The following is a 25156-nucleotide window of genomic DNA, read 5'->3' as shown; positions in this document are numbered from 1 at the left end:
GAATAATTCCTGGGGCACCTGGGGGGCTCAGTCATTAAGCATCTGCCTTTAGCTCAGGTCATGATCCCCTGGGATCGAGCCCTACATTGGGCTCCCTGCTTGGTAGGAAGCCTGCTTCTCCCTCTCCCCCTGCTGGTGCTCTCTCTTTGGCTATCTCTCTCATTCTTTATCAAATCAATAAATAAAATCTTTAAAAAAAAATTCCTATTGGCCAAGTAGTTTTCATTCCAAGCAAAGATGCAAAATTAGGGGCGCCTGGGTGGCTCAGTGGGTAAAGCCTCTGCCTTTGGCTCAGGTCATAATCTCAGGGTCCTGGGATCGAGCCCCGCATCAGGCTCTCTGCTCAGTGGGGAGCCTGCTTCCCTCTCTCTCTGCCTGCCTCTCTGCCTACTTGTGATCTCCATCTGTCAAATAGATAAATAAAATATTTTTTTTAAAAAGGCGAAATTTGAAAAAAAAAATTCAGAACGTTGCCATGTGAGGGATGTGAAACACAGATCACACAGATCACATCAGTAGGTTCCAAACCAGAGGAATCCCTTTTCCGTGTCTGCAAAAGCCTTCAATTTAGCAATGTGTGGAGCAGCCAAATCGGGCTCCTATTACAGAAGCTAAAGTCACCAGACTTGGTTTCCCAGACTTCCTTGCAACCGGGTCACAGGTGTATGACTAATCTGAGCGACACCCAGACTTTGAAGGGGAGCTGGCCCCACAAAGGAGGAGGGGGGTCTGGGATCCCCTCTGCGCAGGGACGTCATGGTGACACGGAGTCTCCATGGCTCGAGCAGCATGGGCTTTGGGGACCTGGTCTCGGAGCAGGAGCAGGGCTCTGCTCACCGGACTGGTTCTGCCACTTCTGCTCTGGGCCCGCAGTTCCCAGTCTGGTTCTCTGGCCCTTACTGGGAAGTCTGTGAATGCTGAACAAATACATTCCTTTTCATCCTAAACTCGCCAGGACATTCTCTGTTGCTTACAAGGAGAAACCCTAATACCAGTATATCAACAATCAGCACCCCTAGGGCCCCACGCCCCCTCACAGCCCCTCTCTCTCCACAGCCTCTCCCTACACTTCCCGATGCTTGAATCCTCTGTCGCCCACGTTCTCAAGGACTTCTTGCGGTCAGCAAAGTGTATAAACATCAAGTGTTTGGAGTAACTTACATTTGGTTCGAGTGTCCCCAGTGGGGAAGTGAGTAGACAGTGGCAGACTCACGTGGTTGTATGACATCCTTTCCAGGGAACAGGAGGGGGGATATTTTAATCATTGGAAGGGGTGATGGACCAACAGACACGGTGGCTGATTTGCTGAAACAGGGCACCTCACTTGGCCTCAGGAAGTTTGGTTCTGTTTTCAAGTCATCTCTACACCCGACATGGGGCTCGAACTCATGACCCCAAGATCAAGAGTCACACGCTCTACTGACTGAGCCGGCCGGCCAGGTGCCATGGTGCTGGGCGGTCTTAAAAGGCTTTAAGTATGGGTTGGGCACAAGGTGCGGAAGGGGTGAGAAGACAGTCCAGGCACAGGAAAGAAAGAAAGAAAAGGGTCTATCGGAGTGAAAGGTGGAGTGGAGCATTAAGAGACGGGGCTGGACACGTGGGCAAGGGTCAGATCACATAGGACCCCAGAGGCCATGTCAGGGAGGCCCTGTAGGCAGTTCTGGAAGACCACTCTGGTGGAAGATGGGGACAAGGGAGGTCAGGGTGTCAGGAGACCAGCTGGGAGGATGTTGATGTGAAGCCGGAGAGAAGAGCTGGTGTCCCAGACTTGGCATGGCGGCAGCAGGGATGGAAATAAGCCAATTTGGGAGAGATCAGGAGGTAAAACCAGCAGGACTTGGTGACAGGTTGTGTGGGGGGTGAAGAAGGGAAGGGGCAAGAATGACCATCAGGGATTCTATTTGTACTGACTGAATAGCTGAGTGCAGTGGGGGGGTGACCGTGCTGTTCACGGACAACACAGGCGGGTCACCTATTTGGAGAGATGATGAGCTTAGCTTTGAACATGTTGTTTTTTTTTTTTAATTGTTTTTTTTTTTAAGATTTTATTTATTTATTTGACAGATAGAGATCACAAGTAAGCAGAGAGGCAGGCAGAGAGAGAGGAGGAAGCAGGCTCCCTGCTGAGCAGAGAGCCCGATGCAGGGCTCGATCCCAGAACCCTGAGATCATGACCTGAGCCGAAGGCAGGGGCTTAACCCACTGAGCCACCCAGGTGCCCCTGAACATGTTGTTTTAATGGTCGTGGGACATCCACGGAATCCAAAATGCAGTGGGACCTGGATGTCGGGTCTCTGGAGAGGGGTCTGGGTCAGAGCAGAGGTGAGCCGCTGGGGTGGGTGTGCGGGGTTTGACAGCCAGGGAATGAACGAGAGCAATGTTGAGTGTTTGTGAAGCACAAGAAAAGGAGAGAGCCAACGACCGGGCTCAGCGGGGAGGCTGGCTTTCCACGAAGGACAGAGGAAGGGAATCTATGGAGATCAAGAAAGGCCAGAGAAGTCAGCAGGAAACGAGTGGCATGAGTGCCAAGGTTGGAGGGGCCGTGGGTACGCAGTGTAGAAAGCGAGTAAGATCATAATGGGAAGTGTCCGACAGCTACAGAGGGGTGGGGGGCACTGGTGACCTCGACCACAGTGGAGCCAGTGGGTGGGGGGACCCGTGCTGGAGAGCGGGAAGGCAGAGGGCGGTCAGGGTTAAAATTGGCAACGGCGAAGGGGAAGCAAGTGGCAGCTGGAGGCTGGACTCAGGGGTGGTTGGAGGACTCCGCTCCCAACCCACCACGTGGAGATGGGAAGTGGGAGAAAGAGAGCCACAAGGAGGGCTGGGGACGGTTGTGGAAGGAGGTGATAAGGGCCTGTGTCCAGGAGGGTCACCGTTCCTGGGTCACAGGAGGGAGTCCCTATCGGACCAGCACTTCCTCCCCATGCCCACCCCCTTCCTGCCCATGCCCAGGCTCTCCGTGGAGCTGGAAGACAGCAGGGCAGAGTCACACCCTGTGAGCAGCTCTGTGCCCTCGGAGGTCCTTCTGCATGCCTGTAAGCTTGAGTTGGGGCTGGGGGTCGAGGCCGCTGAGGCACAGATAAGAATCCAGAACGTGGGGCCGTGGGGCTAGCAGTTTAGGCTTTTGGGGGCAAGGGTGGGAGAGAGTAGTGGGGGAGGACAGGAGCCGGGGTTGGGTTTCTGGTGGGTGCGCTGCAGCAGGGACTCGAATCTGGGGGAATGATGCCCAGCGCCCACAAGGTGCCCACACGTGTCCCCCCGCCCCCAGGTCCCCATGCCTCTCCTCTTGCTGCTGCTCCTGCTGCCACACCCGTCGTACCCCCAGGAGGTCTGTGAGGTCTCCCAGGTGACCTCCCTGATGGAAGTGAACTGTGACAACAGGGGCCTGAAGGTGCTGCCCACGGATCTGCCAGGAGACACGGCCATCCTCCACTTGAGCGTGAACCCCCTGGGCACCTTCTCCACAGCGTCCGTGCAGTCTCTAACCCGGCTGGCACGACTGTACCTGCGTCAGAGCCAGCTAACCCTCCTGCAGCTGGAGGGTACGCTGCCTCGGCTGGAGAAGCTGGTTGTGTCCCACAATAAGCTGAAGAGCCTGCCCTTGCTGGGACAGGCACTGCCGGCCCTCACCATCCTGGACGTCTCCTTCAACGAGCTAACATCACTGTCTCCCAACGTTCTGAGCGGCCTGGGCGAGCTCCGTGAGCTCTACCTGCGTGGCAACAAGCTTAAGACTGTGCCCCCGGGGCTCCTGCAGCCCGTGCCCCAGCTGGAGAAGCTCAGCCTGGCTGACAACAAGCTGAATGAGCTGCCCCTGGGACTCCTGGATGGGTTGGAGAAGCTGGACACCCTCTACCTCCAAGGGAACTGGCTGCGCTCCGTACCCAAGGGCTTCTTTGGGAACATCTTCCTGCCTTTCACTTTTCTCCACAACAACCCCTGGTCCTGCGACTGTGAGATCCTCTATTTTGCTCGCTGGCTGGACAGAAACTCCGACAAGGTCTACTTGTTCAAGGAGGGTGTAGATGCCAATGCCATGACTCCCAACGTGGAGAGCGTGCGATGCGTCAACCTGGCCAACACGCCCGTCTACACCTACCCAGGGAAGGGCTGCCCCAGTCTTGGTGAGGAGGATGAGGATGACCTAAGCTACGATGACTATGAGAACGAGGAAGAGGTGGGACAGGTCTCTGCCACACGGGCTGTGGTCAAGTTCTCCACCAAAACCAGAGCCCACACAACCCAGTGGGCCCCGACGCACTCAGTATCCGAGGCTTCCCCACACCGCCACGTGCCCCATCTGCCTTCTACCCTCGCGTCTGTGAAGAACCAGAGCCTGCTCTCAACCGCGCCAGAGCCCAGCATGGCCACCGCGCCCCGCCCCCCACCCCCCACCCCCCTAAAGCTCACCATGTCCCACCCCATACCCTCCACCACGCCCCCTACCATCCTGAAGCCCACCATGCCCCAGCCCATGACCTCAATCACCTCAGGGCTCATCACTTTTACCACGCCCCCGACCACCCCAGAGCCTACAATGACCTCCACCATGGCCCCCACCACCCCACAGCCCCCCATCACAAATCCAACCACCCCAGAGCTCAACACAACTTCTACCATGCCCCCAACTGCTCCAGAGCCTACAACGACCTCCACCATGCCCCCCCCCACCCCTCAGCCCCCCATCACAAATCCAACCACCCCAGAACTCAACACAACTTCTACCATGCCCCCAACCGCTCCAGAGCCTACAACGACCTCCACCATGGCCCCCACCACCCCACAGCCCCCCATCACAATTCCAACCACCACAGAGCTCAACACTTCTACCACGCCCCCTACCACCCCAGAGCCCTCTATGACCTCCACCATGTCCCCGATCACCCCAGAGCCCACAATGACTCTATTTCTCTCTGAACTGACCACATTCTTTGAAATCCCAAAATTAACCTCACTCCCTACCATTTTGGGATACCCGATAAGCCCCTCATCTGTCCACCTCCCAGGGGCCCATGAGGTGGTTCGGGGGCATCCGGAGAGCTCCAGAAATGACCCTTTGTTCAACCCTGACTTCTGCTGTCTCCTCCCCCTGGCCTTCTATGTGCTGGGTCTCCTCTGGCTTCTGTTTGCCTCTGTGGTCCTCATCGCGCTGCTGGCCTGGGCCTGGGATGCGGAGTCAGAGGCCCTGGCCACAGCCACACACACGACACATCTGGAGCTTCAGAGGGAAAAGCAAGTGACTGTGCCCCGGGCCTGGCTGCTTTTCTTTCAAGGGTCCTTCCCTACTTTCCGCTCCAGCCTCTTCCTGTGGGTACGGGCTAACGGCCGCATAGGGCCTCTGCGGGCAGGACGACGGCCCTCGGCCCTGAGTCTGGGTCGGGGTCAAGACCTGCTGGGCACAGTGGGCACTAGGTACGCAGGCCACAGCCTCTGAGGGTGGGCAGTTTGGGGACCTGCAGAGGCTGTGATGGCTTTCCTCCTTGGATCTAGGTGGGGGTGGGTGAGCAAGGAGTATGGGGTCGGGGGGAGGCCTTCATCACTTTTCCTTTACCAGAAACCTCCTCTTCACAGCACACACACAACCTCGAACGCACAACCACGGCCAGGCAGCAGGGGTGGAGAGGAACGGGCAGGTCACAGAACAAAGCTCCTGGTTCTGGGACCACTAGGTCATTACCGTCACCTTGGGGAAAGCTTGAGGGAAAAGCAAAGGGAACAGAGCAGGATTCTCACATGCATACAAGGGAGGGAACTGGGAAAGTGCCGTATGGAGACGGGGCCCTGATAGTCGCTGGGTAGCACAAACATGGTGGTTTCCTTTTCTTTCCCCCTGCTGGGCATTTCCTAGTTTTCCAGCCTTGTATGGTATTTGCAGAATAAAAACAAAACAAAACAACAACAACAAAAAAAAAACCCTGTGTTTCCTCCAGAGACCAGAGTGCCCAGAGGGCCTATCACTCGCACGACCGAAGCCCCACCTGCCCCTGCCCAAGTTGGCTCCCTCACCCACAAAAGTGCACCCGCTGCCTGGGGGGGCCGACGACCAGGCCACCGCGAATACTAGTTCTAGCTCTAAACCCTAAGTCTTCCTGGAGCGGCCACTCCTGAGGCGTACCAGCCTCCCAGCACCCAGGAGCCAGGCGGGCACCCGCCCCACACCTGCCTGCACCTGCCCAACTCAGCGCCCAGTGCGTGTGCCCGGCAGCCTGCGCCACCACACTGGGTCCTACTGACCACCGACCGGCCCCAGCCAGGCGTCCTGCTTGCACGCTGGAACCCACTCCTCTTCCGCTGCCCACCATCCGCCATTTTCCCTCACCACACAGAGTGGGCGGTCTTTCCTGCGGGGTCTCCAGCCCAAACCAAGGTTGGCCCCATTCTCTGGGGCCCAGAGAACAGGAATGAGAACTGAGCCTTCCTAGCTCGAGACCCCCCCACTTCTCCGGATGGCACGAACCTGAAAACCCGCCCACGCCTGTCCTGCTTGGAAGCCTCCCGTGGGCACAGCACAAACCCAGAGCTCAGCCAGCAAGGGCTTCGATGCGCTCACCCAGCTGACTTCTTACAGTAGGGGCTTTTCCCCCTGTGCTCCCGGAGCTGCAAGCTTCGAGATCACCTGTTCCCTGCACTGCCCCCCACCCCAGGAGTCCCCTCCAAGACTTCACTCTCTAGTCCGGCAGGTGTGCCGCCCCATCCATCTGACAACTGCCACCAGCGGCGCTCTCTCCTCCAGCCGGGCCGGGGCCCCCAAGTTACCCTGCCACGGTCCACTCTCCACTCTCTCCCCCACTGCCCCTGGGCCATCTTCCCCTCTGGACTTAGAACCCCTTAAGGACAAGACCCAGGCTCCCGGTGTTTTAGAGTGGCCACTGTGGCCCAGGCCGACAAATGTCCAGAATAGGTAAGAGGAGTGGCAGACACGGGAGGTCCCAGCCGGCGCGCTGGGCTGCCGGGCTCCTCCTCTCCTCCTCCTGAGGTGGCTCTGCCAAGGGGACAGCTCCCACCTGCCGCCTGCCTGTCCCCTGGCCTGGCTCAGACCACTTTGGGCCTCACGCTGCCCAGCCCTCCTTCCAGTTGACCTTGCTGTGCCCTCTGATGCCCCAGGAGAGTTTTGGGCTCCTCGAGGCAGAGCCTGGGAAGCACACATCAATCTCCATGGAGTGGAGCTCAGATCAAGTCTCTGGCCAACGCCCCCGGCGTCCCAAGTTCCCACAAGCCTCCTGGCCCTGGGCATCTGCCCCCACAGCTCAGCCTGCTCCCTCCTCTGAGTTGCCAGGCCGCAGAGGCTTTCCTGGGGGTTCTGTAAGATGAGCCTTGCCTCTAAGCGGATGGCCAGGAATCAACAGGCAGGGCCTGAGTGTCAGCTGTCTTTACCTGTCGGGTGCCGCCACACCAAGACCGACCGACAGACCTGGCGATTGCATAAAATGGGCAAGTGCCTCCTCTTTAATACCTTGTCTTTAAAGCTCCAGCTGCTGTGTTCCTGGGGCCTCCGCCTCTTTGTCCAGCTGCCTCCCCTCCCGCCACCACAACTATCCAGATCTGGGGGTGATGTCATCAATCCAATTTATTGATCACGTCCTCAGTGAGGTGGAGAGTCACATCCTCCTGCTGCAGACCTTCTGGCTATCCTGACAGCTTCTGCCGCTTCCTGTCCCTTCAGCCCTGCCTTGGTTTACCCACCGAAAAGGGGGAATCTTCTGCTGTCCTACATGCCCCAAAACTAACGCCCAAGAGGAGGCCGGAAAGCTCGAGGCAGCTTCCCAGCTCCCCCAGCCGCCGACGCACAGCCAGGGACAGAGAGGTCATGAGAATCTGGACAAGCAAGGCAGGGGAACGCAGGAGTAGGACAGAGTCCTTTGCCGCAGAGAAGAGAACCACACCGTGGAGGGCAAATAAATAGAGGGGCCCAGGGCAGTAGAGTCCAGGCCCACAGGGGTGCACTGACTGTGGGAGCAGCGGCAGATCAGGAGCCCTGGCACTCCGGGCCCCTGGCCCCTGGCCTGCCTCAGCCACTGAGAAAGACACGCTTGTAGGCCTTGTTCATCTGCTCCAAGAAGATGAAGGTGAGGACGGTGTGCGGGCCCAGGCGGGCGTAGTACGGCGTGAAGCCCTTCCAGAGGCTGAAGAAGCCCTCGTAGCGGACAACCTTCATCAGCACGTCCTGCACAGGTAGGCAGGGCATCGGGGCTAGGACCTGGCTTCCAAGGCCATGGCCGGTTTCCCCCAGCACCCTCTATGCCCTCCCAGAGCCCCCAGCCCCACTGCCTCACCAGCCCGTTCTTGTATTCTGGCTTCCCGTCAATCATCCTCATGTTCTGGATCCTGCAGGAGAGGCAGGGGCGTGAGAGACACACAGAGCGGGGCCTCCTGTCTGTCTCCAAGAGACGGCCCGCACACTCACCGGGTCTTGACGATGTCCACAGGCATGGAGGCAGCCGTGGTGACTAAGCCGCTGATCATGCTGGCGCAGAAGTGGCAGAGGATGTTGTCAGAGAAGTAGCCTAGGGGAGGTGAAGCAGGGGCGGCAGTCAGCGCGGAGCTGGCCCGGGCCAGTCTGGGATGCCCCCGCTCCGGGGCTCACCTGAGTCCAGTAAGAACTGCTTGGACTGGGAGTAGGAGGCGAGCTGGGCCGCGTTGACCACAACAGCACGAGCCATGGTAGGGATGCAGCCCTGTGGGGGGTGGGATGGGGGGTGTGGTTTCAGAGACCGCCAAGAGCTGCCCCCTGCCCCCCCAAAGTCTCCAGCCCCTTCACTCACCCTCCATAGCGTGGGGACCCCCTCCTCTCGGGCGATTCGAATCAGAGCATTAAACACATTTTTGTAGCCACGGCGCTGGTCAGGAGGAAGCCTGGTGGGAAGGTAGGAAGAGGCCAAGCTCAGGATAGACCACCCTGCCCCACAGGAACAAAGAAAGGGGGGTCAGACCACAGGCGTCGCTGCTCTGCTCCAGACCAGGGATAAGGAGTCAGTCCACTGACGCCAGATCCCAGAGAACGAAGCTGGCGCAGACTCAGACCTGGAACTCACCGGCCATCGGCGGTCATGCGGATAAGAGCCACCTCGGCAGGCGTGCCCACGAAGGCACCCGTCGCACCTGCCGTCATGCCGATCAGGGCCTTTAGCAGAAAGCCAGGTGGCGTGCCGTCTGCCCCAGTCAGGCGCTCAAACAGCACTGTGTAAATGCCGAGGCGAGTGGTGGTGTAGGTAGCCTGGCGCAGCAGGCCAGCCGACAGCCTGGGGAGTGAAGAGGTCAGGGCGTCAGGCCAGGGCCTGGAGCTGCCAAGCCTCCCTCTCCCACCAGCACTCCCCCGTACCCAGTGTAAATGCCCCTCAGCCCCTCTGCCCTCAGAATGCTGGTGAGGGCGTGGAAGCTGGTCTTGTACTCCCGCGTCTTGGCTCCCTCCCCGCTCAGCTGCATCCGGTTCTTCACCAGGTCCAGCGGCTGCACAAACACCGTCGCTCCCATCCTGGAGGAAGACAGAAGCGGAGTCCAGGGCCCGCTGGAACCTGGCAACGAGGGGCCACCAAGCACCAGGCCCGCCCCGTGATTAAGTAAGTGTCCAGAACTCTGGTGGTTATGTGTGTATGTGTCCGCCTGTGCCAGGAGCCACTGGTCTGAAAAGGTCCAGTGGGGGGGGGGCATGCAACGGCAAGCGCTCCACTCCGCTCCAGGGGGTCAGGCACGATCTGGAGCGGTCTGCAGCCCACCCCAGAGAGGAGGCGGGCGCTCCTGACCTGGAAATTCACGCAGCCCAACAGGAACCGGGCAAGGACCTGGAGCCCCACAAGACCCGGGAGAGCCGAGCACCGGGCGGGGATTTTAAGTGGCCCGACGGGCCGTGCAAGGAGCCTGCACGCAGCCCAGCAGGGGCCCCGCAACGGGGGAAAAGGTCCTGGCAGCCCACCAAGGACCTCGGCGTATGCCTGGGACCGCGCTGGCCCCGTGCCGACCCGGGTCCCCGCCACTGACCCGCAGCCGTCCCTTCCTCCTCCCTCCCGACGCCGGGGCCTGAGCTTACCCGGCCAGGCCCCCAAACAGGAACTTGACGGACTTAGGGGACGTGCGGGGCTTCCCGTCTACCCCGCCGGCCCCGGGACTCGCCGTGGCCGCCATTGCCGCTCAGGGGCCCTCGGCTCCGGGTCCTGTGCGCGAGCGGCCCCACTCGCGCCCAAGGTGACACCGCGCGCGCAACAGGGCCGAGGGCGCGCGCACGCCCCTCCGGCTCTCGGGGCCGGCCCCAGCTGGAAGCCGGCGCAGGCGCGCGGCGCAAAGGCCGCCGGGAGCAAGGCGGTGCCGGAGGCGGGGCTTCGAGGAGGTGTTGCGGGAAGGGGTGTGGCTGGTTTAGGAAGCCAAAGCCCAGACTTTTCGCTGAATTGGACTCGCGGGGAAACAGGGTGAGGCGATCTCGCGAGACAGAATGAACTAGGGAAGCCGGCGGGAGGGGGGCGGGCTCTCTCGCGATAGGAGCAGCAGGCGTTCCTCGGCGGGAGTGACAGCGTGGGGAGGACTCTCGCGAGACCCGAAGGTGCCGCAGCCGCGGCGGCGGCCGGAGAGGGCGAGAGGTTTGTTAAATCGGGAGCTCCCAGGTCGCGGGCATGGAGGGGAAGGACTGGATCGTTCTCTGGGTGCGGCGCTCGCTGCATCTGCAAAGGCATTCCCTCCGCCCTGACCTTCCTCTGAACGGCCCTTTTAGGACCGGAAGTCCTTCCTCTCGAGCGCCCAGGGCTGGAAGCCGCCGGACTCCTTCCCGGAAGCCCTTCCCCGGCCGCGAGGACGCCGGCGCACCTGCCCGGAAGTCCCGCCTCCGGAGCGCCCCCGCCCCGCCCGAAGTTTTCCTGTCACCTGTGCCTGCCGCGGTCCCCGTTCCCGGTCCTGTCCCTGTACCCACGAGCGGCGCATTGAGTGCCTCCCGCCCCGCCGCGCAGACCGGGCTGGGCACCGCACGCCCGCACTCGGGGCCCTTCCCCCGCGCCCCCATGTAGCTGAGAAGCGGGGCCTGGGGGTGGTCGGACCCCCGGGATCCTGAGGGAGGGGCGGAGGGCGCAAAGCCCCCCTTCTGCTCCTGCTACGGGGTGCGGCCTGCCCGGCCTCTCGCGCCGCTGCCATGCGCCCCGCGGCCTTCCCGCTTCCTGTGGTGGTGGCCGCCGTGCTGTGGGGGGCGGTCCCCGCGCGGGGGCTCATCCGAGCGGTGAGTGGAGGGCCCGGTGAGGGGCGGGGGCGGGGTGCAGGGCCGCGGCGCCGGGGAACACGGCTCTCTCGCCCGCAGACCTCGGACCACAACGCCAGCATGGACTTCGCGGATCTACCGGCTCTCTTCGGGGCCAGCCTGAGCCAGGAGGGCCTGCAGGTGAGGGCCCCCCGCCAGACCTTCTCTCTCCCGGGGAGGGGCTTGCGGAGCCTCGCCTCGCGCCTGCGGGGCTGGAGCTTGGAGCCCGTCCGGGGTGGGTTCAGAGCCTGGAGGAGGCAGAAGACAGAGTCCCCCGCTGGCGCCCTGGAGGGGCGTGGAAGGGGACGAGGGCGACGGCGGGGGCAGAGCACCGCTCCCAGCGGGGTCTTACAACATCGGGGAACTCCGTGACCTCCCCGCGGCTTGATTTGTTTTCCTGGGAAATGGGGTGAGAGGCGTTTTCTCAGGGTTTCGGGGAGAGTCCGGTCCGGTAAGCAGTGCTGACGTGCTTCACCATGAGGACCGCCGGCCGGCGAGCACTCCCCGGCCCGGCGTCCGTGAGCTGGTTCGTTAGGTGTTGGTGGATCACCAAGCGCGGGAAAGAGAGGACACTTGTAGGTGTGGGAACCTTCAGGGTCGTGTGGGCTCTGGCCAACAGTTCATGAGCCCGGTAGCATCCCCTGTGGCAGGCAGGACGGAGCTTCTTGGAGTTGCGCAGAAGGGAGAGGCTTTGGTGGTCACCAGGCGGCAGGACAAGTAAGTTACACTCGAGTTAGAGCTGAGCGTGGCAAGACTCTCTTGCTCCAGCGGATGGCCAGGGGCTTGTTGGGCAGATGGCCCTGCGAGTTCTGACCCGCTGGTTCCAGACGGGCTGCTTTCGGTTCCGTTCCTGGGGAGGCTGGAACTAACTCAGGGAGTCCGTCTGGGTCCCGGGCTTAGCACAAGTGGCTCCATTTGGTGCCTTTGGCCGTTTTCTTAACAGAGGGGACTGTGTTTTGTGGAAGTGTGTGCTGGAGATGAGGATGGGACACGGAGCTGGAGAGGGAGTGACCCGGGCGAGTGCAGACTTAGTTTATGATTTGAGAATCTGAAAGGCAGAATCTGAATTAGCTTCGAGTGTGGGGTAGAAGCTTCTCCTGGACGGGAGAGGGATGGTGGGAGGCCTGGCCGAGGGGTGTCCTGTGATGTCCTTGCCTCTTCAGGAGGTGGACTTCTGACTCAGGTAGGACGCTCGGGTGAGGAAGTGAGGGACGGCGCGCGCGCAGCACGGGGCAGCCAGTCTGCTTGGTGGGGCCCCGTGGGGCGGTGAATCCAACTGTTGTTTGCTTCTCTTCCTTCCCCAGGGCTTCCTTGTGGAGGCTCAGCCGGCCAATGCCTGCAGCCTCATTGCCCCTCCGCCCCCAGCCCCGGTCAACGGGTCAGTCTTTATCGCACTGCTTCGAAGATTCGACTGCAACTTTGACCTCAAGGTTGCTGAATGCACAGTGGGAGCTGGGAGCTGAGGGTGACAGAGGTACCCGGCACGAAGAGGCAAGGGCCACGATGGCCCCTTACCCCCTGCCTCGTCCCCCAGGTCCTGAATGCTCAGAAGGCGGGGTATGGCGCAGCGGTGGTGCACAACGTGGGCTCCAACGAGCTTCTGAACATGGTGTGGAATAGCGGTGAGGCTGCGGCACCTGGGCGAGCTGGGTTTTCGCTAGAGCTCAGGCTGAGATATGGGTGGTGTGTGGCCGCCGGCTTGGGAGAACAGTCCATCCTTGGGGCAAGATAGAGCAGGAGAGCCGAGCGCCAGGGTTAGCAATGGAGCAGAGCGGAGGGCTGGGTTCGCAGCGTCGCGCACTGATCCCCGCAGAGGAAATCCAGCAGCAGATCTGGATCCCGTCCGTGTTTATTGGGGAGAGGAGCTCCGAGTACCTGCGTGCCCTCTTTGTCTACGAGAAGGGGTAGGACGCGTCCCTCCTTTCCCCTCTCTCCAGCCCTTCTGTGACCACCTGGAGCCCACGCCTCTGTGCCCTAGCCATTCAGCCTCCAATCCTTGTCACGGTGCCTCGAGATTTTCCTCCCGTCTCCATCCTCGTCTGTGGCCCCCATCCAGCATGTTAACTTTATCCCTTTGCCTTTCCTGCTCCTCTGATCCTGGCCTTCCTTTCCCCAGGGCTCGGGTGCTTCTGGTCCCAGACAACAGCTTTCCTCTGGGCTATTACCTCATCCCCTTCACAGGCATCGTGGGCCTACTGGTTCTGGCCATGGGAGCAGTGATGGTGAGTAGTTCGAGGTGGGGGACGGATGGCAAGAGCTGTGGCCTTTAAAGCCAGACTGGGTCTGCGTGGGAGGTTGGGGAGGGGGGGGTGTACTGGATTTGCCCTGTTTTGTTCCCTACATCAACCCACGCCCCCTTCCCCAGGTAGTCCGTTGTATCCAGCACCGGAAGCGGCTCCAGCGGAATCGACTGACCAAAGAGCAGCTCAGGCAGATCCCTACCCATGACTATCGGAAAGGTGAGAGGCTCGGGCAGAGGTGGGGGCCTTTCCCACTGCTCACCTGGTGCCAAAGGAGCTGGAGCTCGGGAGACAAGAGGCAGGGATGGCAGGTGTCAGCCTGGGATGCCAGCTTTCTCTTTCTTCACCTGCATGCGCAGTGAGGTTGGGACAGTAGAGCAGGAGGTGGAAGGCACGTGGTTAAATGCAAGAGTTGGGGGGAGAGATGGAGGAAAGCCCTTGCCGGGAAGGGAGCTGAGAGCAGACGGAAGCAGTGGGGAGGAGTTGGTGTGAGAAGGAAGAAACAGGTAAGGAGGGGTTGGGTCTCCAGGCCCTGGAGCCTCCAGTGCCCATATAAGGCTAAGCAGAAGCCCTGCCCCACCACTTCCGCCCCTCCACTCCCTACCTCCCCACCCATACAACTCCCCCCACAGAAACCCACTTCCCTAACCCCAGATTCTTCGGGTCCTACTCTGGCCAGAGAGGGTATCTGGCGGGTTCAGCGGCACCACTCCGAGAGTTCTCGGGGGCCTTGGTCCAGGAGGGCTCAGTGACAGGACTTTCTTCCTGTCCCAGGAGACCAGTATGATGTGTGTGCCATCTGCCTGGATGAGTATGAGGACGGGGACAAACTGAGAGTGCTTCCCTGTGCTCATGGTGAGACCCTCCCTTCCTGGCCCCGCCCCGAGCCTCACCAGCAGGTGCCTCACCCCCCTCACCCCCGCCCCATCTCTCAGCCTACCACAGCCGCTGCGTGGACCCCTGGCTCACCCAGACCCGGAAGACATGTCCCATCTGCAAGCAGCCTGTGCACCGCGGGCCGGGGGATGAAGACGAGGACGAGACTCAGGGGCAAGAGGGTGATGAGGAAGGGGAGCCAAGGGACCACCCTGCCTCAGAGCGGACCCCGCTTCTGGGCCCCAGCCCCACGCCACCTGCCTCCTTTGGCTCCCTAGCTCCAACCTCTCCTGTTCTGCCCGGGTCTTCAACAGATCCCCCACCCGCACCCCCTTCCTCTTCAGCTGCCATCTTGGTCTAATAGTTCCCTGACCCCCCCCCCCCGCCATGCACCCCCCCCATGACCTATTTGCACAGCCTCTCATCCTCGCTCAGTTTTCTGTGTTGAGGGATGGGGGGCATTTCCACCCCAGGTTTCTCCCTCCCTCAACCCCATCCTTTTGAGGGGGTTGGGTCTGGAGAGGGACTGGGTCTTCACTTACTGGGTCAATAAAGTTTTTGTGAACTAAGGAAAGGTGAGATCATTCTCACACACATGCACTCCTTTTTGGGGAATCGACCCCCCCCTCTTTTTTTTGCCATAAAGGGGCAGGGGTGTGCTGAAAGAGAAGAACCTGTAGCCATGGGGACAGCCCCGGCAGGCGTTTACTGTGACTCAGAGAGGGGGAGCCCCACCCACATGGGGATGACTCAACCAGCCCTGCCTTGCCCGCAGGCCTGAACCCATTCTCTGGTCTGGAAGACTCCCATCAACTACCAATTCAGCTAGAGCACCTGAGGACGCAGGACTCAGAAATGCCACCGCATAGGGCTGGCCCACCCGGGCAGGTGGACCCAGGCAGGCGCTTACCCCAGGGCAGGACTGGAGGAAGCCCAAGCTCCTAGACCCTCTTATGCCCTCAACCCTCTTTTAAGCCAAAGGGTCACGGGGACCGTCTATCCTGACCCCCAGGCCAAACCACACAGCACCTTGTTAGTAGAATCTTTTTTATTCAGAAAAAAAAAAACCCAAAAAACAAAAAAAGTTTTCCAACCACACACAGGAGGAGTTTGGGTAGGGGGAGGTGTCTGTCCATCCAGCCCCAGCCCCCAGCCCATGTGGTTTTGGCAGCAATAAGGGGTGTGGGGTAATGGCCCAAAAAATAAAAATGGTGTATGTGTGTGTCTGGGAAGGACAGGGGTGCAAAAGCCGTGGGGAGTGGTGGGGGGCAGGGACAGACGAGGTCAGTACTGGGAACGCCGCAGGTGGGAGGCCATTTCATAACATTTCTTGTTGATCATACCACCGTGGACACCTTCTTTGCCCATCAGCAGGACTAGCGCTGGAGAAAAGAGAAAGGAGGCTGGGACCCAGGTGTCACAATTCCACCCCCTGCCAGCTGTTGAGCAGCTGTCCAGCCCTGGGGCTGTAACCCAACCGCCTCTCTCCCAGCACCCCCCCCCCCAACCACAGGCAGGCTGTCAGTCACTCTGGAACAATAGGGCTTTTCAAGAGGGGGAAATCAAGCTTGGAGCTGGAGAGGGCTCCACTAAAATTCAGGGGCCGAGGCTGGCAGGTTGGTGCCTGGGACTCAGGCTAGAAATAAACCCGTGGAGCCTGCCACGCCATATCTTAACAAAAGAGTTCAGAAGACAGCTAAATGCCAACTTCTGGCCACCCCGTCTACCTCTCCGAAGAAAACAGGGTTTACCCTTTGAAAAGGTTCAGGGGCAGGAAGGAACTTAAGAGGTAATACAGTTCAACTTCTTTACATTTCGAGAGGAGGAACTGAGAACTGAAGGAACAATCCAGAGTCCCAGCATCCAGCAGGCTGGTGTGATCCCCTCCTCCTGGGGAGCCGCACAGGAAGAACCCAAAAGACTAAGAGGAGGTACAGGAGGGATCCCAGAGCTGGGAAAAGGTTAAGAGCCAGAAACTCACTCTTGGCAGTCATGGTGACAGTGATGTTGAAAGTGGGGGCTCCACCGGTGCTCTTGGTACGAAGGTCCATGGTAAACTCCCCATCCTGCAGCAGTGAGTCCCGGATAACAGAACATTTCTGGCCCCCAAGTGTCAGCCCGTTCACGAAAAAACTTGACCGGTCTTTGCCAACCAGGACACCAACCTCAGCTGGCTGGAAAGGGAAAGGGGCAGCCATCAGGTTAGTACAACGAGGTTCCCACCGGCTTCAAGGACCCACCCGCCCTCCACACCTCCCCCCAGAGGGGGCTCTATGTCCCCTGCTCTGTGCACATCTCCGGGATTTGAGAACCTCTAAAGAGGACCTGCTGAGCGTCGGGGCAAACTTAGGAAATGCTTACAGAGAAACGACACGTTCCTCTGGACGCCTCGATCTCACTTAATAGGAAAAGCAAACCCAAGAAATAAAGGGAGCTAAAAGCCAGGGAGCAGAGTGGCCAGGCATGGAATGGGGAGCCTTTGGATGCACACCACTCTCCTTCAGGAAAAGCAGAAGCGAAGAGGGGAAGGGAGGGGGCGGGCGAAGCAGGAGAAGCAACTTTGCCCTTATTTGGTCAAAGGTTCTGCAGGAGTTGCTAGGGGCCCGGACGCCTGGGTCTCCTGGTGACTTAGGGTCTGGGTCCAGGTAGCGGTGCCCCGATAGGAGGAAGCAGATCCCGGGGGGCTTTCCGGGGCAGCTGGAAAACTTGGGAAGGGGGCGCGGGGCCAGAGGCGGCCACCCCGCAACCAGGTCCAGACACCCCAGGGAGCCTCTCCCCCCTCCCCCTAACACCCCAAACCCCCACATCCGGTCCCCTCCCGCCCGGAAATCCCCTTCCCCCCCTCCCGAACTTCCGCTCCCCCTCCCCACTTCCGGGCAGCGCGGACAGGGAGGTGGTGATGGGGCCGGCAGCCCTCATCCCTCATTCCTTCACTCGCGCGGCCTCCAACTTCTCACAAAGTTACCCCGCCGCGGGCCCCGCCGCATGGCGGGAAGGGCGGGCGCGGGGACTTCCGGGACGGGCCTGCCCGGGGCGCGGGACGCACAGCCGACCCCGGGGGGCGTGGGGCGGCCTCGCCCTCTCTCAGAAAGCCGGGAGCGCGGGGAGCCCCGGGCGAGCGCGGCGACCTCCCGCGGCCCGCAGCGGGAACAATGGTGGCGGGGCGCGAGCCGGCCGCCGGAAGCGGGGCCCGGGGTCCCCCCAGCGCCGGCCGGTGCCCGCGCCCGCCCCGCCCTGGCCGAGGCGGAAGTGGGCCTCCGCACCGGGCGGCGCGCCCCTCCCCGCCCTGTGCCCCGGATGTAACGCCCCGTCGCGGGGAGCGGGAGGGATGGGCGCCGCCGCCCCGGGGCGCGGGTCTCGGGGCCGCGGGGGGCCCGCTCACGTGCGGCCGCCATCGGCACCGCCTCCAGGGCGAGGACCCGGTCGCGGTCCGCGCCCGCCCCCACCCGGGTCCCTCCCTCTCCGTGTCCGCGCCGGCCGGTGCTCCGGGGCACGCGGGCCTCGCACTACCGTGATGTTGACGAAGGTCTTCCCGGGGACGGCGGCCCAGACGGAGGGCGAGTCCTTATAGCCCACGATGGCCGCGTCCTGACAGGTCCCGTCCGCCATGAGGTTGTCGATGTAGGCGTTCCACCCGGCCATGGCGCTGCTGCGGGGGCTGCTCTCGGCGCTGCTGCTGGGGCGGCGGGCTGGGCTCGGGGGCCTCGGGCTGGCGGGCAGGGGGAGGCGGAGAGCTCGGGGCGCGCGCTGCCGTCCGGACCGCGGCTCCGCTCGGCTGTGCAGCAGCCCTCGCACCGCCACTTCCTGCTCCTCCCCCCCCCCCGGATTTTTATTTGCAAAGGGCGGGGGGCGGGGCCTGCTCCCCGTTCCCTCCCTCCCCCCCGCCTGCCCAGAGACCGAACTTTGCAAAGGCGATTTTAAAAATCCCTCCCCCTATTGCAAAATTTGCAGAGTTGGGTGGAAAACCCTGTGAAAGGATGGGGGGCGGCGGCGGCGGGGGCACTTAGGGTCAGGGCTAGCCCCGCTTCGCCCCGAAAATCCGTGAGACGCCTGTGTCGGGGAAGGCGGCGAGCCCGAGGCGGGCATGGAAGTGGAGGGAAGGCTAATCGGCGAGCCGCGAGCCGCGCGGTGGAGGCGGGTGCGGGGCGCGCAGGGTTAAACGGACCGGCTCCCCCTTCCCCCACCTCCGCCGGAGGGCAGGAGCGGCGGCGGCAGCGCCTGCGCCTGCGCCTGCGCGGGGCCGAGCCGGGCGGGAGGGCGCGGAGCGGTTGGGGCCGGCGGCTCGCGGGGCGGGCGCGCGCGCGCCACGGAACCCCCCGCAGAGGCGGGCGGGCGGGCCGGGGACGTGTCTCCCGCCGGGCGGAAAGGGCGGGGGCGCAGCGCGCGCGGGCCCGCTGCTGCCCGTCGGTTTTATTCAGTCCAGAAGTGCGGGAGCCCGGGGGGAGGTGGCCGGGGCCGGACTTGAAGGCGCCCACCGGGGGCCACTCGTGTCCCCAGGATCTGCCCGAGGGGCACAAGCCGGGGCAGCTCCAGCCCCCAGGCAGGCCTTGGCCCCGCATTCCGGCCCCGCCCGGCCTCTCCCCCAACACACACACACACTCGGGTCACCGGCCGTGCCCCTTGGCCCGGTGCGGCAGAGGTCACTGGGCGCGGGAGACGGGGGCGGGACTACTTTTCCGGGCGGAAGAACACCGGGGGTTTGCATGCTTTGCAACTTTTCCAAGAAGGGGAAAGTCCCCTCCCGCTCGGGCCCCTCAGGTTCTTTCTTCTTTTCTGTGAAACTTGTGCTGAGAAGTCGTGCGCGCCCACGTCCCGGCGGGGAGGGGCGCCCGGGGTCCCCACCACCGACCAGGTGAAGTCGCCCGCGCAGCCGCGGGGCTGGGCCGCTTCCGGCCCTGGGGGAGGGGCGTCCCGCCGGTCGCCCCCGGCCCCCGACGCCCCCCGGGCCCATTCCTCGACAGCCGCGCGGCTGAGTCACCGGGCTGCCGGGTGGGGCAGCGCTCGGGCACGTGGCGGCGCTCCTCGCCCGCCGGCTCCTGAACTCTGGCACGCCGCGCCCGGAACCCCGGCTGGAGCACTCCGGGAGGGCGCGGCCCGGGCCGGGGCCGTGGACAGGGCGGGGGAGGTGACGAGCCCCCAGGGGCCCGCGGGCTTGTACCCGAGTTGCGGCCCCCCAGATTCGCGCCAGGCTCAGAGGCGCGCAGGGGCCACCCCTCCTCCCGCCATTCATTTTGCGCCCCGCTGAGGAACGTCTTTCACGGCTCGGCTGGGGCCGCGCTCCGAGCCCGCGGTCGGCGGGGAAAGGGGCTCCTGGCTGCCGCTCCGCACCCGGGGCGACAAGTGCTGGCCCAGCGCTATCAGTAGGGAGCCGCGCCAAGTCTGAGAGCCCGTCTAAATTCGGCTCCCTGCCCCCTCCCCCACCCCCTAGCTGGCGCGAGCCGGGGTGGGGCCTAGAGAGGCCGCCATGAGGACCCTGAGAGGTGAGACCCTCTCGCTTTCCGAGTGGGAGATTCCATTTGAGATCACAGAGCTTGCCCGGGACCCCGGCCCCTCCTCCAAGGGAGGGCAGAGGCGGCCGGGCGCCTGCCCAGTGAGCTGAGCATGTGTGGATGTCAGTTCTGCAGCCCCTCTTCCATGCCCCCTCCCCAGCCCAGCAGGGTTCAGGTTACCCCTGGCCTTTACAAAAGGGCACTAGTCCCTCTTTAACCTTTGCAAAAGGGGAATATAATCCTGGTGAGAGCAGAGACCCCCGATCTGAAGGCCCTTCCCTGCACCTCCCCAGCGCTGGAATTAAAAGTTGGGGCTTTTATTGGGGGACAGAGAGGAAGGAGGAGTAGTCATTGACCTTTGGGAAGGGGGCAGGTGCCCGGGGCCCCAGGCCGAAGGCTGCTGCTTTCGGCTGTAGTGGGCACTTGGCTGCCAGCCCAGGGTGGAGGGGGAGGATGGAGAGGGGGAGAGGCGGGGCTGGCTGGGGCACAGGGTGCTTAGGGGATAAATGCCCAGCCTGAGAGGGGGTGAGCTGACACTGTCCCAGCTGCCACCTAGACTCGGAGCTCACCCTGATCCCCTCTCGAAGACATCCCAGGTCTGGTGAATCCTCCAGTTTCAGAGGATGGGGGTGGGGAAGGGTGGTGCTGATTTGGACAAAGTGGGGAAGCTGTCAGCTTCTCTTCCTCCCAGGACTGGGGGTGCTTGAGAAAGACATGGAAGGGTTGGAGCAAGCAGGATGGGGGGTGCCCAGGGCAGGGAGCCAGACCGCGAAGAGAGGTATATGAAGGGGAGTGAGGGTTGGAGCCAGATGGGGAATTTGGGGTCGCCACGGATTTAGAGGAGACCAAGGAGCAGGAAGAAGAAAACCAGCATAGCAGGAGAGGGTCCAAGCGCTAGCAAGCTCGGTCTGAGGACCGATTGCCCCAGCAGACAGGTGAGGGAGAGGGCCTCAGGGCACCTCTGCGGGCCACAGGGGTCCATGAGGGCCTGGGGAGCCGTGCAGAGGGCACAGTTAAAGGAGAGGCCCCTGGATCCCTAGGATAGGGGTGGAACAGGAGCTGTTCTGGGGGGGGGCTGTGCCAGCCTCTTTGGTCTGTGACCTTTTTGTGGGATATTTTTAGCTCCCGCACCTGCCTTCTTGGGGTGGGGAAGACTCTTAAAGGGCAAGGGATTTCGGGTTCCTTCAGGGATCAGCTGTCCACACGCAGTCACACTTCCTGTCTTGCAGCCATGGCCATGCAGAAGATCTTTGCCCGGGAAATCCTGGACTCCAGGGGCAACCCCACAGTAGAAGTGGACCTGCACACAGCCAAGGGTAACACAGGCCCCTGGCGTGGCTTTGCCTCAAGACCCTGGCCTGGGGGGTTCTTTCCCCACCTCCCAGTTCTGCCCAATATCCTCTCCTTTCTCTGGGATCCCCTTCCCTAGAGTTCTTCCAGCCTGGCTCCCCAGGGTGGAGAAGCAGGAGTCTCCCTCTGCACCAGCCCCCTGGCCCTGAGCTCCGAGAGCATACTCTGGCCCTTTGAGGGTGCAGGGGACTGTGTGTAACCTTCCCCTTCAACCCACCCAGGCCGATTCCGAGCAGCTGTGCCCAGCGGAGCTTCCACGGGCATCTATGAGGCCCTGGAACTGAGAGACGGAGACAAATCCCGCTACCTGGGGAAAGGTGAGGGAAAGTGATGGGGGACAAGCCTCCGTGTGCGGGTGGGGTCAGGACCTGGGCACTCAGCAGCTTCGTGGGATGTGGAGGACTGGAACCCAGCGCGCTTGAGAAGCTGGGATCTATGGGAAGAGGCTTGAATGAATCAGAGTTCTGAACGCCCCGCCCCCCGGCTTCTCTAGGGGTCCTGAAGGCCGTGGAACACATCAACAAGACCCTAGGTCCCGCTCTGCTGGAAAAGGCAAGAGGGAGCTTGCTGACCCCACCATGCCCCTGTGCCCCCACCCCCGAAGCTCAAGCCTGAGAGAGGCCTTGCTTCACCAGACCACCGTCCATTGTCTCCCCCAAATACCTGTACTTCTTCCCACAGCGTATGCCCTGACTCCTGACAAACATGACCTCTGCCCCCCATCCCCTGCCCCCAACCTCTCCTTCCAGAAACTAAGCGTTGTGGATCAAGAAAAAGTTGACAAATTTATGATCGAGTTGGATGGGACGGAGAATAAGTGTGAGTGGAAGGCCCGGGGAAGGGACGGGATGTGGCAAGGGTGGGAGGGACCCCGGGCTGGAGGCCTGGTTAGGATTACTTCTGCATCCCATGATTTAGGGCACACCGTGGCTGGCTAGATTTGTACTCACTCCACAGGCATTTCCTGGTGCCTGCCCACCGCCAGGCCTGAAGCTGACATATTCCCCTGGGGCGGGGGCTCCTGGGGGAGACCGCTCTTAGCACACCCTTCGTGCCCAGTGTTTTGGCCTTCCAATGCTCCCTGGGGTGACCCCAAGCCATGGGGGAGAAGCCCTCATCCTTTTTTTGTGCTTGCTTCCTCTAGCCAAGTTTGGGGCCAATGCCATCCTGGGCGTCTCCCTGGCCGTGTGCAAGGCTGGCGCGGCGGAGAAGGGGGTCCCTCTCTACCGGCACATTGCAGACCTGGCCGGGAACCCAGACTTGGTCCTCCCGGTTCCTGTGAGTACAGCTGCCCTCGCCCCACGCCACAGTGACGGGGCCACCCCACCAAGGGAGCTGCGCAGCAGCGGCCCCTGGAAAGTCTAGCTTCGAGACCCAGCTCCGAGGGAACAGTTTCCTGAAAGGGAACCTCCTGAGCTGCGGCCTGGCCCCTCCCTCTTTCCCACAATCCCAGCCTCCCTTTAAGCCTTTCCGATGCTTTCTCTGGACCTAACCGCCCCCCCCTTCCCCCTCCCCGCTGCCCCATGTTCCTTCGCATTCCAGTGCTGGGCTTGGTGCTAACTGGGACGGCTCACTGTGCCCTGTACCCCAGTCCGCGGGTCAGATGGACAGCTGCTTCAGGCCAAGGGTCTGGCGTCTCCATCTCCTTTAATCTTTATCAAACACAGGCCCCTGGTTTAAGCCCTGACGGTGCTTTCCCTGTGCAGGCTGTCCTGGAGGCAGCCGGCTCTGCCTGTTTGCTCACGGATCTTAGCGGAGGTTGCCTAACTGCACTCTCTGCCTCGTTTTCCTCGTCTGTAAAGTGGGAGTGATGACAGGACCTCGCTAATGCAGGGAGCGAGCTCACGGACCCCACGGAAGGTTCCGCAGCGGCGCCACTGGCTGTCACAGACCAGGCAACCCCGGAGGCCTCGTTTCCAGTCTGATTTTGAGCTTAAGACCCTGCGGGAAAGCGGGTGGTACTCCCGTCTTATAGAAACAAGGAGAGAGACCCTGAGAAGTCAGATTGCTCACTCTAGACCCTGCGGCTGGGGATTCGGGACGCCGGGCTTCCAGCTGGACCCTCCCAGCTGGCCCGGGTCTGAGCTGCCCTCCCCTCCCTCCCCCTGCCAGGCCTTCAATGTCATCAATGGGGGCTCGCACGCCGGCAACAAGCTGGCCATGCAGGAGTTCATGATCCTGCCCGTGGGGGCCAGCTCCTTCAAGGAAGCCATGCGCATTGGCGCGGAGGTGTACCACCACCTCAAGGGGGTCATCAAGGCCAAGTACGGAAAGGATGCCACCAACGTGGGTGATGAGGGCGGCTTCGCACCCAACATCCTGGAGAACAATGAGGGTCAGTGTGAGCGCTCTGAGGGGCAGCGCCCCCGCGGAGGAGGGGCTGCAGGGACCGTGAACCCGGACCCTCAGGTCCCCTGTTGCCCCTTCCCCAGCCCTGGAGCTGCTGAAGACGGCTATCCAGGCGGCTGGCTACCCAGACAAGGTGGTCATCGGCATGGACGTGGCAGCGTCTGAGTTCTATCGCAACGGGAAGTACGACCTCGACTTCAAGTCCCCCGACGACCCCGCGCGGCACATCACTGGGGAGAAGCTGGGAGAGCTGTACAAGAACTTCATTAAGAACTATCCTGGTGAGACCCCCCTCCAGCCGTGCTGTCGCTCCTGCCTGGGACCTCGGCACAGGCCCAGCACGGGGACTGGGGCGCCTCCGCGGCTTCTAAAGCCTGCCGAAATCCCATCTGGACTCTCCCGGCCTGTGCCCCACGAGGCCCCTCCGGTCTTTAACCGGTTCTCCCCTCCACTCACCAGTGGTCTCCATCGAGGATCCCTTTGACCAGGATGACTGGGCCACCTGGACCTCATTCCTCTCGGGAGTTAACATCCAGATTGTGGGGGACGACCTCACAGTCACCAACCCTAAGAGGATCGCCCAGGCCATCGAGAAGAAGGCCTGCAACTGCTTGCTGCTGAAGGTCAACCAGATCGGCTCTGTGACCGAGTCCATCCAGGCGTGAGTGCCTCCCGGCCCCCGGGCAGCCGCAGCCTCCCCGGCCCCGACTCTGCCTGTCCAGCCACCTCTGAGGTCCCCCAGCTCCTGCCCCGTCCCACCCTCCCGGCCCCAGAGCTTTTGCCCCAGCAACCCTGCTTGTGCTCCACCTTCAGCCTGCTGGGTTCCTCCCCCAGATTCTGCCTTTCCTTCCCACCAGTATCTCAGGAGCTCCCGCTCGAAATCGAGATTCTCCCCTTCTCTCTTGCTTCCCAAGGAACTTAGTCATTCCCCTCCCCACCAAGAGCCCACTGCCCCAAACCAAAGGGGAGAGCCCCACTGTGCCCTGGGCTTTCCCTCTGAGGCCCCGGTCGATCTTACTGAGTTTCCTCCCCGCCCAGCTGCAAGCTGGCTCAGTCTAATGGCTGGGGAGTGATGGTGAGCCACCGCTCTGGGGAGACCGAGGACACGTTCATCGCCGACCTCGTTGTGGGGCTCTGCACGGGGCAGGTACAGCTCCCAAGTGTCTGACGGGCCTTCTTGGGGTCCCCGGTTTCCTGCCTGGGTTGGATGCCCCTGCAGGCCGCTCCCACTACCAGCCACACGCAACCCCCCTTTCCTCCCCAGATCAAGACGGGTGCCCCCTGCCGCTCAGAGCGCCTGGCCAAGTACAACCAGCTCATGAGGTATGGGGGTGGTGCACAGCGGGCCTGGATGTGGGGGGCCTGGGGCGGTGGGGTTGGGAGGCGCAGCTCTAACTTGGCCTGCTTTCTAGGATCGAGGAGGCTCTCGGGGACAAGGCTGTCTTTGCCGGACGCAAGTTCCGCAACCCAAAGGCCAAGTGAGAAGCTGTAGGCCCCGAGCCCCCCCGGGACCCATCCAGGCCTTCAAGCCTTTCCCCACGGAAATAAATGCTGGTGGCAAGCAAGACAGTGGCCTGCTCCTTGGTGGGACGGAGGGGATGCTGGTCTCTGGCTTGGCCACGCCTGGAGGTGGAGAGGTG

General features: G+C 62.1%; 5 protein-coding genes across 13 annotated transcripts; 3 read left to right on the top strand and 2 right to left on the bottom strand.

Annotated features, from left to right (window-relative positions):
- Positions 1-2947: 2947 nt before the first annotated feature.
- Positions 2948-5568, top strand: GP1BA (glycoprotein Ib platelet subunit alpha). Its single transcript, XM_082707847.1, has 2 exons — positions 2948-3035; positions 3269-5568. The coding sequence occupies exons 1-2, from the start codon at positions 3030-3032 to the stop codon at positions 5432-5434; spliced, it is 2172 nt and encodes a 723-aa protein (XP_082563973.1). The 5' UTR covers positions 2948-3029; the 3' UTR covers positions 5435-5568.
- A 1981-nt stretch (positions 5569-7549) lies between these two features.
- On the bottom strand, positions 7550-13916 carry SLC25A11 (solute carrier family 25 member 11). Of its 2 annotated transcripts, none has more exons than XM_082707858.1 (8): positions 13715-13916; positions 9320-9472; positions 9033-9239; positions 8763-8853; positions 8585-8675; positions 8405-8504; positions 8274-8325; positions 7550-8164 (listed from the first exon to the last, which is right to left on the bottom strand). In XM_082707858.1, exons 2-8 carry the CDS (start codon positions 9469-9471, stop codon positions 8009-8011), a joined length of 849 nt encoding a protein of 282 aa, XP_082563984.1. In that variant the 5' UTR covers position 9472; positions 13715-13916; the 3' UTR covers positions 7550-8008. The 2 variants fall into 2 exon arrangements, with proteins under 2 accessions (XP_082563984.1, XP_082563983.1); XM_082707857.1 differs by lacking the exon at positions 13715-13916 and adding an exon at positions 10025-10365.
- On the top strand, positions 10316-14897 carry RNF167 (ring finger protein 167). Of its 2 annotated transcripts, XM_082707855.1 has the most exons (10): positions 10316-10568; positions 10700-11194; positions 11273-11353; positions 12517-12642; positions 12747-12834; positions 13026-13116; positions 13329-13434; positions 13578-13671; positions 14227-14307; positions 14388-14897. In XM_082707855.1, the coding sequence occupies exons 2-10, from the start codon at positions 11111-11113 to the stop codon at positions 14687-14689; spliced, it is 1053 nt and encodes a 350-aa protein (XP_082563981.1). In that variant the 5' UTR covers positions 10316-10568; positions 10700-11110; the 3' UTR covers positions 14690-14897. The 2 variants fall into 2 exon arrangements, with proteins under 2 accessions (XP_082563981.1, XP_082563982.1); XM_082707856.1 differs by lacking the exon at positions 12517-12642 and having other exon boundaries at positions 10430-10568.
- Positions 14898-15358: 461 nt separating this feature from the next.
- Positions 15359-18294, bottom strand: PFN1 (profilin 1). The gene is made up of 3 exons (XM_082707859.1): positions 17839-18294; positions 16310-16502; positions 15359-15710 (listed from the first exon to the last, which is right to left on the bottom strand). The coding sequence occupies exons 1-3, from the start codon at positions 17968-17970 to the stop codon at positions 15613-15615; spliced, it is 423 nt and encodes a 140-aa protein (XP_082563985.1). The 5' UTR covers positions 17971-18294; the 3' UTR covers positions 15359-15612.
- A 42-nt stretch (positions 18295-18336) lies between these two features.
- ENO3 (enolase 3) lies at positions 18337-25081 on the top strand. Of its 7 annotated transcripts, XM_082707850.1 has the most exons (13): positions 19139-19181; positions 19761-19808; positions 21047-21133; positions 21389-21484; positions 21661-21719; positions 21917-21986; positions 22312-22445; positions 23280-23502; positions 23600-23797; positions 23976-24177; positions 24555-24663; positions 24781-24839; positions 24929-25081. In XM_082707850.1, exons 2-13 carry the CDS (start codon positions 19793-19795, stop codon positions 24996-24998), a joined length of 1323 nt encoding a protein of 440 aa, XP_082563976.1. In that variant the 5' UTR covers positions 19139-19181; positions 19761-19792; the 3' UTR covers positions 24999-25081. The 7 variants fall into 7 exon arrangements, with proteins under 7 accessions (XP_082563979.1, XP_082563974.1, XP_082563978.1 ...); XM_082707853.1 differs by lacking the exons at positions 19139-19181; positions 19761-19808 and adding an exon at positions 18337-18466; XM_082707848.1 differs by lacking the exons at positions 19139-19181; positions 19761-19808 and adding an exon at positions 18909-19086.
- The last annotated feature ends 75 nt before the right edge of the window (positions 25082-25156 follow it).

The sequence above is a fragment of the Mustela nivalis genome (genome assembly GCF_964662115.1).
Source record: "Mustela nivalis genome assembly, chromosome: 17".
Classification (NCBI taxonomy): Eukaryota; Metazoa; Chordata; class Mammalia; order Carnivora; family Mustelidae; genus Mustela; species Mustela nivalis.
Note: the sequence above shows the minus strand (reverse complement) of the source record. Positions and strands in the feature narration are given on the sequence as shown.